Below are 14,325 nucleotides of genomic sequence, written 5' to 3'. Positions count from 1 at the left end.
AGCCCTATATCGTTTATACTAACAAATATTCAGTTTGTTTTCTTTACGAGTGCAGGCAGCTATTTAAATCTAACAGATTTATGTATTAGGAGTAAGAATAGACGACAAGGGGTACTAAGAGGGTGCACAGTTTCATCCTTTCACTCGCAAACATGAAAAACCCCATACATATTAAGTTCTTGGTTATGCAATGGCGAAAAAGTCCTTTCCTACAGTTGGAATAGACGAAGTAGAATTAGCGTATGAGGAAAGAGGAATTTATCCAAGCTCGTTATGAATAAGAATGAATAACAAGATACACTTTGAAGGTTCAATTAAGCTCGTTATGTTTAAGAATAAATAACAAGATACACTTTGAAGTTTGGATTAAGCTTGTTATGTATAAGAATAAATAACAAGATACATTTTGAAGCTTGAATTAAGAACGTTATGTATAAGAATAAATAACAAGATACACTTTAAAGTTTGAATTAAGATCGTTATGTATAAGAATAAATAACAAGATACACTTTGAAGCTTGAACTAAGCTCGTTATGTATAAGAATAAATAACAAGGTACACTATGTAGTTTGAATTAAGCTCGTTATGTATAAGAATAAATAACAAGATACACTTTAAAGTTTGAATTAAGATCGTTATGTATAAGAATAAATAACAAGATACACTTTGAAGCTTGAATTAAGCTCGTTATGTATAAGAATAAATAACAAGATACACTTTGAAGTTTGAATTAAGCTCGTTATGTATAAGAATAAATAACAAGGTACACTTTGTAGTTTGAATTAAGCTCGTTATGTATAAGAATAAATAACAAGATACACTTTAAAGTTTGAATTAAGATCGTTATGTATAAGAATAAATAACAAGATACACTTTGAAGCTTGAATTAAGCTCGTTATGTATAAGAATAAATAACAAGATACACTTTGAAGTTTGAATTAAGCTCGTTATGTATAAGAATAAATAACAAGGTACACTTTGTAGTTTGAATTAAGCTCGTTATGTATAAGAATAAATAACAAGATACACTTTAAAGTTTGAATTAAGATCGTTATGTATAAGAATAAATAACAAGATACACTTTGAAGCTTGAATTAAGCTCGTTATGTATAAGAATAAATAACAAGATACACTTTGAAGCTTGAACTAAGCTCGTTATGTATAAGAATAAATAACAAGGTACACTTTGTAGTTTGAATTAAGCTCGTTATGTATAAGAATAAATAACAAGATACACTTTAAAGTTTGAATTAAGATCGTTATGTATAAGAATAAATAACAAGATACACTTTGAAGCTTGAATTAAGCTCGTTATGTATAAGAATAAATAACAAGATACACTTTGAAGTTTGAATTAACCTCCCTATGTATAAGAATAAATAACAAGATACACTTTGAATTTTATGGAAGTTAGGGTAATTTTAAGCCGAATTTAACCAAGTTTTACTTAGTAGGGTCTCTCAAATAATTTTCTTATGGTTCTGTTATTTCTTGTCTTACTATGAAAAATAAATTAGATCTAATAGCGACAACGATTCCAAGAGAACGAAAAATTAGATTTTGAATTGACACAAAAAAAATTAAGCGTATTTAAATATATAGACTGTAATGAATCTTTCTGAGAAAAACCAACTCACACAACATAAATTGATTATTGTACACAAGTCTGTTAAATTAGCACCTAGCAGACACTGAAACTCCTACGACACGTACGGTGACTCCAAGGCACGCCAAGAAAGAGATTACCTACTTAAATTGCACCTTTATATGAAACAGGACAGAAAATAGTTTTTCCCTTTTTTGTCATAGAGAAAGGGACTTTTTTGTCCCTTTCTTTCTTGTCATGCAATATAATTGACTTTTCATTTTAAAATACATTTAGCAAGACAAGTTTCGATGAATCTAGCTGTTATCCTTCTTCTTACAGTAGTCTGATATATAGGTAGTCTAGATATGTAAAATGGATTTAAGGGAGATAAAGAAAGCTGGTTTGAAAATTGAGGGGTTGAGGAATGCCACCCAAGATCAAATTATGATAATTTTGAATGTTGCCTTTATTTCTCAAGAGTCAAGCTTAGGCTAGTCAGCAGGGGTGAGAGGGGTAAGCAGACTTCAAATTTTGGGTTTGGGAGAACCGGTCGTAAAGTGTCCAAATAATCTTACGCATTTTCCATTTTCAGCATAAAAGCAACCAAGTTGATGAATAAACGCTCATAAAGAATTTAAAGGCACATGAATAAAAATCAGTCTTCATTACAAAAATATAAAAGCATTTGAATATGTCCTTTTCTGGTTTTCGTTAAAAGTGCAAGGGTAGCTCATTGTTGGTTGACAAATACACAATCATTTCATTCATTTTTCTCACAATTATGAAAACATTAATATAGAGTACACTCTTAACAGCAAAAGAAAATACACAAACAGATTAAAACTTTTAGTAGACAGTAACGAAGACAGATTTTGATTTTATTTTAAGCATAGATAAAAAGGGTGCATAGTCTGCAAAATTAAAATATATTTAATTTACGAAACAATAAAATTATCCTTTTGTCAAAACACATTAACTGACGACACTGACTATTTGAATTTTCTTTCGTTTATATTTACAACTTCGAGCCCATAACATTAAAATATATAGACCCGACAAACTTTTTTTTTTACTTGAAAACTTTCTATTGTAGCAAAATATAATTAAATTGTAAAAATATTTAGTACCTCATTAATTCTTTTTCGTACGTCTGCTTTTACTTTTCGTAAGTCTTCCCAGGTTACAGGAATTGCAGGATCCATTCCAGCAGCTGTCAAAAGAAGCTTCCCATTTTCATTCAGAATTAGGATCCTAGTCCCCTACAAAAAGAAAAACTAAGATGGAGAATTAAAAAGCAAATAAACAAATTAAAAATGGTCAGTTCTAAGCTTTAGTGGAAAACAGACGATTTTTGACGTTCAGCAGAATTCATCAGCGCTATTGCGCTGCCTAAGTAAAGAGCGATGTGTGCACAATGTATTTTTTTTCCTTTTAGACCAGGGCACATTGTATCGAAGGAGTTGTCGTAGAAATATCTAAAAGAGCTCATCTGATTGGAAATTGGAAGGGCTTGTACCTTTTTCCATAGTCGTAATTGATTAGAGGGCAACTAACACCCCTCACACGCCCGCCATTTCCCCAAACAAATCCAATAGAAATTTTGAGATAGCCATTCTGTTTAACGTAGTTAAAAATCCGGAAACTATGACTTTGAGGATGACACCCCCCCCCCAAGGCGTCAGAGCAAGGGTTTTAAGTTACGCCCTGGGGGCTTATAGGATTTATATAGAAAGGATGATTGAATAAACTTTGAAAGAGGCTCATTTGATTACTAATAAGAAGTTTTAGTGCCCTTTTCGAGATTCACAGTGATGGGAGGGTGGACCCCCCCCCTGCACCTCGAATTTTCCCAAAATACATATGATAGAAATTTTGAGATGGTTATTTGTTATCGTAGAACCCCAAAAAAGGCTCAGTCGATTGGAAATTGCTGGGGCTAGTACCCTTAATAGTCGAAAATGATTGAAGGACAACTAGCCCCCCTTCCACATCCACAATTTTCCCAAAGACAACCAATCAAAATTTAAGATATCCATTTTGGATATCTCCAAAATAGAAATTATATCTTTGAGCATGAGCCCCCGCCCCCAAAGCGCTCAGGGCGAGGGTTGTAAGTTACGCCCTAGGGTCATTTAAGGTATATATATATATATATATATATATATATATATATATATATATATATATATATATATATATATATATATATATATATATATATATATATATATATAACGAAAAGAGAAATCATCAATGCAACAGCACAAACACATTAAAAAAAGAAAAAAAGAAAGAAAAAAAAGAAAAAAAGAAAGGAGATAGAAGGAGAAAGGGAAAACTGTTTTCCTAAATTAGTGATTAATACAGACTAGCACTTGAATGAGGCCTTAACCCTACTCATCCATACAACCACATAGGTCAAACAGCATAGCCATACACAATCAACCATAAAGAATAATCCATATATATATATATATATATATATATATATATATATATATATATATATATATATATATATATATATATATATAGAAAGGTTGATCGTAAAATTTCCGAAGGGGATTGGTAATCAGAAGTCCTAGTGCCCTTTTTGAGATTTTTGAGATTCAGAGGGATCAGAGGGCAGATATCCCCCAAGCCTCGTATTTTTCTGAAATACATTTGATAGAAATTTTGATATAGCCATTTGTTATCGTAGAAAATTCGAAAAGAAATCATTTGACTGGAAATTGAAAGGACTACTGCCCTTTTTAATAGTCGAAAGTAATTGAAGGGCAAGTAACCCTCCTTTCACATCCAGCATTTCCCCAAACACATCCAATCAAAATTTTGAGACATTCATTTTGTTTAACGTAGTTGAATGGTCCGGAAATTATGCATTCAAGGATGACAACCCTCCTACAGCCCTCAGTGAAAGGGCTATAAGTTATACCCTAGGGGTACATAAAGTTTATATAGAAAGTTTGATCGTATAAACTTGCTCATTAGATTGCTACTCAGAGGTTTTAGTGCCATTTCTGAGATTCAGAGTGATGGGAGGGTGTATACCCTCCTACTCGTATTTTCCCGACATGTATCTGATAGAAATTTTGAGATGATCATTTTTTGTCGTAGAAACTTCGAAAAAGGCTCATTTAATTGGAAACCCCACCCCAAATCTCGTATTTTTGCCAAATACATCAGATCGAAAATTTGAGATGGACATTTATTGTCAAAAAAACCCCAAATCTCGTATTTTTGCCAAATACATCTGATAGAAAATTTGAGATGGACATTTATTGTCAAAAAAACTTCGAAAACAGCTCACTGGATGAAAAATTCAAAGAGACAGTGCCTGTTTTAATAGTTGAAAGTGATTGGAGGGCAACTAACCCTCTCCCACGCCCACTATTTCTCCAAACACGTCTAAAAAAGTTTTGAGATTGGTTTTTGTTCTACGAAATTGAAAAGTCTGGATATAATGTTTTTGAGGATGACAAACCCCCATATCCCTCAGGGCAAGGGTTGTAAATTATGCCCTGGCGACAAATAAGGTATATATAGAAAGGATGATCGTATAACCTTTGGAAGAGGCAAATTGGATTGGTAATCAGAAGTACTAGTTCTCTTTTTAACATTCAGAGTGATCGGAGGGTGGATACCCCCTCCCATATCTCGAATTTTCGCGAAACGCTTCTGATTTCAATTTTGAGATGGCCATTTGTTGTCGTAGAAACTTCAAAAACAGCTTATTCGATTGGAAATTATAGGGACCAGTGCCCTTTTTAATAGCCAAAAATGATTGGAGGAAAACTAACCCCCTTCCTATGCCCACTATTTCCACAAACAAATCCAATAAAAATTTTGAGATAGCTATTTTGTCCAACGCAATTGAAAGATCTGGAAATTATGTATTTGAGGATGGAAACCTCCCACAACCCTCAGGGTTGTAAGTCATGCCCTGGGGACATACAAGGTATACATAGAAAGGGTGATTGTATGAACTTCGGAGGGGGCTCAATGGATTCGTCTCCAGGAGTTCTAATGCCCTTTTTAAGACTCAGAGTGACTGGAGGGTGGATATCCCTACAACCTCATTTTTGCCCGAAATATATCTAATAAAAATTTTGAGATGGCAGTAGAATCTTCGAAACAGTAATTTCATTTGAAAATTGAAAGAGCCAGTGCCGTTTTTAACAGTCAAAATTGGTTAGAGGATAACTTACTGCGGGTATATATATATATATATATATATATATATATATATATATATATATATATATATATATATATATATATATACATATATATATATATATATATATATATATATATATATATATATATATATATATATATATATATATATATATATGTATATATATATATCATGAAAAGAGAAATCACCAATGCAACAGCACAAAAAAAAAGAAAAAAAAAAAAAAAGAGAGACAGAGAGAAGATTTTCCAAGAAAAATCTTGGAAGACTGTTTTCCTAAATTAGTGATTAATATAGACCAGCACTTGAATGAGGCCTTAACCCTACTCATCCATACAATCACATAGGTCAAACAGCATAGCCACACACAATCAACCATAAAGAATAATCCATGGACAGGCAGTCATGTCGTCAATAAGTATAAGTCGTCATTTACCAAACAATAGAAAAAATAATATAGACAAATAATTCAGAGGCAACACCCAACATAAGGGCTCATCAGGAGAATACACTCGACTCTCTGTCTTGGGAAAAAAGTCCCAATTATTCTCTCTTTTGTTGTTGTATCCCGTCGTGTATCGGATAGAAATTTTTAGATGGTCATTTGTTATCGTAGACACTTCAAAAAAGGCTCATTCGATTAGAAATTCAAATGGCTAGTCCCTCTTTATTTGTCGAAAGTGATTGGAGTGCAACTAGCCCCTCCCCCAACTCCACACACCAGTTAATTCCCAAAACGCATCTAACAAATTTTGAGATAGCCATTTTGTTCAGTGTGGTTGAAGGCCTGGAAATTATGTCCTTGACCCTCACGCCTTATCAAAACCAGAACATAATTTAAACTCTACTGAAAAAAAGGCCATGGATTGTCAGTTTAGTATACAAATACTGATATATATTCCTCAAAATTTTAACAATTTTTGATCTATTAAAATTAAAAAAGTTAAAACATTTTAAATGTATTTGTTTATTTACATCATACAACAAATAACCGAGTCAAATCTAAAACGAGCAAAAATTAACATAGGTAAGGCTGACAACCCCCATGCCTTCTCAAGACCAGAACATAATTTGCACTTTATTGAAAACAAATTACATCTAAAATGTTTAAACTTTGTTTTTACTTGTTAAAAATGTTTTTACTAAATATATGAAGGGGGAAGTCCTCACCCTTTAACTCCATTTACAGCGTGAGTGTCTAGTGCCCTTTTTAAAGGCAACAAAAGATTGGAGGGCAAGCAGCCCTTCTCTCAAGCCCATTCATTTTTCAAAATGCATCTAGTCAAAATTTTGACACCTCAGAAGCATATCGAGAATGACTAGGGATATTAAGTTGAAACTTTCTGGGAAACTACTATCACTACGTCTGCTCTTACAATGTAAGTAAAATAAGAGTGTAAATGTGTCGAGGTTGTCAAAGAGCATAGAGTCTTTTGGGAATGATATTAGTAGTGGCGGGTCTCTGTGTCCAGAGTTTACATCCATATGTGGTCATAGGCATGCAATACTCCCAGATGAGTCTCGTTAGCATAACCATATTAGTACAAAATTAAAGCATGTACTCCTTAAGAAAAACCAGCTCAGAGAAACTTGAAAAATATTTTTCTAGTTGACACGATTTTTTCCTATAAAGACAGCTGGATAATAGGGTATTACTATCAGTTTTGAAAGAAAATTCAAGAATGAACAACATGCAATCTCAAGATAATGGTTCTAATGCACGTAGTTTCGAATTATATATGCCTTACCTATTAATTTATCCTTTAATTAATCTATATTTGCATTATACAAATTAAATCCGGGTTCACTATTCGACAACTAATTTTAAACTAATCCCATTTTTGAATTTACTTTTGTGTGCTTAGCTCTTATCAATCTATTCTATAAGAGGGGTGAAAATTTTGAACTCTGACAGCTAACAGTCCAGCACATTCTTGGAATTAAAACAGGTTTAAACTTTTGATGGTTGAATTAAAACCATCCAATATTAGGTTAACTTTAAAACAAAAACAAATATTGGGGGGAGGGGGAGGGCATATTCTCAAAAAAGAGATGTCACCACTCATACCCACGGAGGGCATTAAAATACTTGCCAACAGTCACCAGATATTGATGTTGACAACGAAAAATTCAACACTTCAGGAACTAATCGTGTTGGCAGTTCTGGAAGGCTCTGACGTTTTTTGGCGTGTTTTTCAAAGGTTCTGGCGTATTTTGTATTGTGAAAGGCTCTTAAGTTTTTTGGCGTTTTTTTCAAAGAGTCTGGCGTACTTTTGTTGTCGAAAAAGGCTCATTCAATTGGAAACTGAAAGGGCTAGTGCCCTTTTTCATTGTCGAAAATGATTGTTGATTTGAGGTTAGTTGATGATTGTTGAGTTAGTTGAGGGCAACTAACCCATCTGAAGCCCACCATTTCCGCTAACCCATCCAAGCAAAATTTTTAGATAGCCGTTTTCTTCAAGATAATTGAAAGGTCTGGAAATTATGTCTTTGAGGATGACAACCCCCCCCCCCCCAAGCTCTCAAGTTGCAAGATATGCCCTGGGGGCATATGAGGTATATAGAAAGGGTGATCGTATAAATTTCGGAGGGGGCTCACTGAATTGGTAATCAGAGGTTCTAATGCCCTTTTTAAGACTCAAAGTGATCAGAGGGTGGATACCCCCACCCCAAATCTCGTATTTTTGCCAAATACATCTGATAGAAAATTTGAGATGGACATTTATTGTCAAAAAAACTTCGAAAACAGCTCACTGGATGAAAAATTCAAAGAGACAGTGCCTGTTTTAATAGTTGAATGTGATTGGAGGGCAACTAACCCTCTCCCACGCCCACTATTTCTCCAAACACATCTAAAAAAAAGTTTTGAGATAGGTTTTTGTTCTACGAAATTGAAAAGTCTGGATATATTGTTTTTGGGGATGACAAACCCCCATATCCCTCAGGACAAGGGTTGTAAATTATGCCCTGGGGACAAATAAGGTATATTTAGAAAGGATGATCGTATAACCTTTGGAAGAGGCAAATTGGATTGGTAATCAGAAGTACTAGTTCTCTTTTTAACATTCAGAGTGATCGGAGGGTGGATACCCCCCTCCCATATCTCGTATTTTCCCGAAACGCTTCTGATTTCAATTTTGAGATGGCCATTTGTTGTCGTAGAAACTTCAAAAACAGTTTATTCGATTGGAAATTATAGGGGCCAGTGCCCTTTTTAATAGCCACAAATGATTGGAGGAAAACTAGCCCCCTCCCATGCCCACCATTTCCCCAATCAAATCCAATGAAAATTTTGAGATAGCTATTTTGTCCAACGCAATTGAAAGATCTGGAAATTATGTCTTTGAGGATGGAAACATTGGATTCGCCTTCAAGAGTTCTAATGCCCTTTTTAAGGCTCAGAGTGATTGGAGGGTGGATATCCCTACAACCTCATTTTTGCCCGAAATATATCTAATAGAAATTTTGAGATGGCCGTAGAATCTTCGAAACAGTAATTTCATTTGAAAATTGAAAGAGCCAGTGCCGTTTTTAATAGTCGAAATTGGTTAGAGGATAACTAAACCCCCTTCCTCACTCAGCATTTCCCTCAGCCCATCCAATCAAAATTTTGAGATAGCCATTTTGTTCAACGTAATTGTAAGCACCGAAAATTATGCCTTTCAAGATGACCCCCCAGCCCTCAGGGTGAAATATGTTATGATCTGCGGGTATATATATATATATATATATATATATATATATGTGGTCGTATAATCTTCGAAGAGGGCTCGTTGGATTGCTAATAAGAACTTCTAAAGCCCTTTGTAAGATTCAGAGGGATCAGAGGGTGGATACCCCCCCCCAAACATCGTATTTTCCCGTCGTGTATCTGATAGAAATTTTGAGATGGCCATTTGTTATCGTAGACACTTCAAAAAAGGCTCATTCGATTAGAAATTCAAATGGCTAGTCCCTCTTTATTTGTCAAAAGTGATTGAAGTGCAACGAGCCCCTCCCCCAAGTCCACACACCAGTCAATTCCCAAAACGCATCTAACAAATTTTGAGATAGCCATTTTGTTCACTGTGGTTGAAGGCCTGGAAATTATGTCCTTCACCCTAATACCTTCTCAAGACCAGAACATAATTTAAACTCTACTGAAAAAAAAGTCCGTGGATTGTCAGTTTAGTATACATATGCTGATATATATTCCTCAAAATTTTAACAATTTTTGATCTATTAAAATTAAAAAAGTTAAAACATTTTAAATGTATTTGTTTATTTACATCATACAACAAATAACCGAGTCAAATATAAAACGAGCAAAAATTAACATAGGTAAGGCTGACAACCCTCATGCCTTCTCAAGATCAGAACATAATTTGCACTTTATTGAAAACAAATTACATTTAAAATGTTTCAACTTTGTTTTTACTTGTTAAAAATGTTTTTACGAAATATATGAAGGGGGAAGTCCTCACCCTTTCACTCCATTTACAGCGTGAGTGTCTAGTGCCCTTTTTAAAGGCAACAAAAGATTGGAGGGCAAGCAGCCCTTCTCTCAAGCCCATTCATTTTTCAAAATGCATCTAGTCAAACTTTTGACACCTCAGAAGCATATCGAGAATGACTAGGGATATTAAGTTGAAACTTTCTGGGAAACTACTATCACTACGTCTGCTCTTACAATGTAAGTAAAATAAGAGTGTAAATGTGTCGAGGTTGTCAAAGAGCATGGATAGAGTCTTTTGGGAATGATATAGTAGTGGCGGGTCTCTGTGTCCAGAGTTTACATCCATATGTGGTCATAGGCATGCAATACTCCCAGATGAGTCTCGTTAGCATAACCATATTAGTACAAAATTAAAGCATGTACTCCTTAAGAAAAACCAGCTCAGAGAAACTTGAAAATTTTTTTTCTAGTTGACACGATTGTTTCCCTATAAAGACAGCTGGATAATAGGGTATTACTATCAGTTTTGAAAGAAAATTTCAAGAATGAACAACATGCGATCTCAAGATAATGGTTCTAATGCACACAGTTTCGACTTATATATGCCTTACCTATTAATTTATCCTTTAATTAATCTATATTTGCATCATACAAATTAAATCCAGGTTCACTATTCAACAACTAATTTTAAACTAATCCCATTTTTGAATTTACTTTTGTGTGCTTAGCTCTTATCAATCTATTCTATAAGAGGGGTGAAAATTTTGAACTCTGACAGCTAACAGTGCAGCACATTCTTGGAATCAAAACAGGTTTAAACTTTTGACGGTTGAATTAAAACCATCCAATATTAGGTTAACTTTAAAACAAAAACAAATATTGGGGGGAGGGGCAGGGCATATTCTCAAAAAAGATATGTCACCACTCATACCCACGGAGGGCATTAAAATACTTGCCAATAGTCACCAGATATTGATGTGAAAAACGAAAACTTCAACACTTCAGGAACTAATCGTGTTGGCAGTTCTGGGTTTCAAAGGCTCTTAAGTTTTTTGGCGTTTTTTTCAAAGAGTCTGGCGTAGTTTTGTTGTTACAGCTAGCAATTCATGACAATTTAGAAAGGGATTTACAGATATCCAGGAGAGAGGAACAAGTTTGTCATTTTTTCAGTGAAAATACTAAAAAGGAAGTTTCAATGGAAATATCCCTCCCCTCAAAAATATATTTTTAAAATATATAGAAGGGTCACAAATTAGGACTTGGGGAGGTACAAAACTGCCCAAACCCCATCCTAATTGACTCCACTGCTAAAAGTTGTTTAACTATTTGTTTTATTATCATAGTTTAATAGCACGGCTCCAAATAGCAAACTGCCACATACTGAGCGTAGCTAAAGAGTTTTAGATAATTTTGAAGAATTCAAAGGAGATTCAAGAGGTTGTAACATAGGCCATGGTTAAGACTTAGCATGGAATTCTTATTTCGCAACTGAATAGCTTAGAGATTAGATAATTTTCAAGAATTCAAAGGAGATTCAGGAGGCTGTAAGGCTCTGTTTGAAACTTAGCTTGGAATTTCTATTTCGAAGCCTGAGTAGCTTAACTAAAGACATTTAAATAACTTTCAAGTATTCAAACGAGATTCAAGACGCGAGAATTGGCAGGTTTTTTGAGGTGAAGTTTTCAGAGGGTTATGGAGGATGAAAGGAGAACTGGAAAATAAGAGTTGGGGAATATAGGGGGGCCTTAGCGGGGCTATATATATATAATTTTTTATTGCGTTTTGACATTATATGAATAAGAACACAAAGTCCAAATTAAAACCTATTATTGGGGAATATAAGAGATATTCTGGTCTTTAGAATCCCTAGTCGAATTTAATCCGATTGCTGTTTGGGGTAATTGCTCTTCTTTTTAGGTATAACTTGATTATTCATTGCAGTTTTTGTTTATTTTGGGTTCGATTTATTCACTGACAGTAATTTCTTCTAGATGTGAGTTCGAATCATTTTATAGCTATTGCTACTCGACCCTACTATTACTACTGCTACTGCTACTACTACTTTTTTATAATATTTTTAAATATTATTTTCTCCCTATGTATACTATTTTCTTTTCACTTTCATAGATGATGATGGTATTAAATCATAGATGAATATTAAAATATTTTTTATATATTCTAGGTCAATGAAGATTCAACATTAGCAAAAAAACCTAAGAAAATCAGAATAGTGGAACTGAAAAAAAACAAAAAACTTTAGATCCTATAGACATTGTGAGGGAAGATGGAGGTTAAATACTGCCCATGGGTATGTAAATCTTGCACTTATGGATCCTTTTGTGAACATGATCGAGAGTATCCCCACCCGAAGAAGCTGCATGCTACAAGATGACCCCAGCGAAATTCCACAGGCCATTGGCAAACATATTTAAATATTTCTGAATGACTCTGATGATGATTTTCATGAGATTGATCTAGATGAGAAATGTGCACTAATCACTCACCTCAATATAAAAAGGCACAATATAGTCCATTGAATATTGAAAGATCAAAAAAGTATAACAATAGTTGACAGATCATTTCACGCTCATGCTCCCACTAGTGTGTTGTCTATTAACACAAATGAACTTACTGACTCATTTCTCAACGATTCAGATAGTGTTTTTGAACAATTTGATTTGGAAGCGATGTGTCTTAATCACACTCTTCCAGATAAAAAAGAAGCAGCACGATGAACCAAATCCGCAAACATAAAGTCATCAATCTAAATATGAGAGTTATATCAAACAATTCGTGGTAACGAACTGTAGTAAGGAGCGACCCGGCTCAATAGTAACCGAAACTCTAAAAAATGGAATTTTGATACCAATAGTCAAACAGTTCGTGGTAACGAACTGTAGTAAGGAGCGATCCGGCTCAATAGTAACCAAAACTCTAAAAAATTGAATTTTGATATCAATAGCTACATCAAAAGAATCGCATTTTAATGCTGATTTTAAATATATAAGTTTCATCAAGTTTAGTCTTACCCATCAAAAGTTACGAGCCTGAGAAAATTTGCCTTATTTAGGAAAACAGGGGGAAACGCCCCCTAAAAGTCGTAGGATCTTAACGAAAATGACACCATCAGATTCAGCGTATCAGAGAACCCTACTGTAGAAGTTTCAAGCTCCTATCTACAAAATTGTGGAATTTTGAATTTTTTGCCAGAAGACAAATCACGGGTGCGTGTTTATTTGTTTGTTTTTTTGTTTTTTTTTTCCCAGGGGTCATCGTATCGACCAAGTGGTCCTAGAATGTCGCAAGAGGGCTCATTCTAACGGAAATGAAAAGTTCTAGTGCCCTTTTTAAGTGACCAAAAAAATTGGAGGGCACCTAGGCCCCCTCCCACGCTCATTTTTTCTCCAAAGTCAACAGATCAAAATTTTGAGATAGCCATTTTGTTCCGCATAGTCAAAAACCATAATAACTATGTCTTTGGGAATGACTTACTCCCCCAAAGTCCCTGGGGGTGGGGCTGCAACTTACAAACTTCGACCAGTGTTTACATATAATAATGGTTATTGGGAAGTGTACAGTCGGTTTCAGGGGATTTTTTTTGGTTTTGGGGGTGGGGTTGAGGGGAGGGGGCTATGTGGGAGGATCTTTCCATGGAGAAATGTGTCATGGGGGAACAGAAATTCAATGAAAAGGACGCAGGATTTTCTAAAATTACTATAAAAAAAAATGAAAAAATAAACATGGAAAATTTTTTTTTCAATTGAAAGTAAAGAGTAGCAATGAAACTTAAAACGAACAGAGATTATTACGCATGTGAGGGGTTCTAAAAATACTTTAGCATAAAGAGCGAGGTATTTAGGAGGAGATAAATACCTCGCTCTTTATGCAATAGTATTTTTAGTAATTTCAACTATTCATTCTACGGCCTTTCTGATTCAGGGGTCATTCTTAAAGAATTGGGACAAAACTTGCGATTTAGTGTAAAGAACGAGGTATTAACGAGGGTACAAACCCTCTCATATACATAATAAAAATTAAATAATATAAAAGTTTGTTACGTAAGATAATTCTTAAGTTACGTATATTTTTTACTAATAGAAA

General features: G+C 34.3%; 1 protein-coding gene across 3 annotated transcripts in view; it reads right to left on the bottom strand.

Moving 5' to 3' along the window:
• Positions 1 to 14,325, bottom strand: part of LOC136033005 (DNA polymerase subunit gamma-1-like) — a 118,659-nt gene that overhangs the window by 23,419 nt on the left and 80,915 nt on the right. For all 3 annotated transcript variants that reach the window (XM_065713534.1, XM_065713532.1, XM_065713533.1), the window contains exon 7: positions 2,716 to 2,847. In XM_065713534.1, coding sequence (XP_065569606.1) covers positions 2,716 to 2,847 — 132 coding nt within the window. The remainder of the gene's footprint in view (positions 1 to 2,715; positions 2,848 to 14,325) is intronic.

The sequence above is a fragment of the Artemia franciscana genome, chromosome 11 (assembly GCF_032884065.1).
Source record: "Artemia franciscana chromosome 11, ASM3288406v1, whole genome shotgun sequence".
In the NCBI taxonomy this organism is placed as follows: Eukaryota; Metazoa; Arthropoda; class Branchiopoda; order Anostraca; family Artemiidae; genus Artemia; species Artemia franciscana.
Note: the sequence above shows the minus strand (reverse complement) of the source record. Positions and strands in the feature narration are given on the sequence as shown.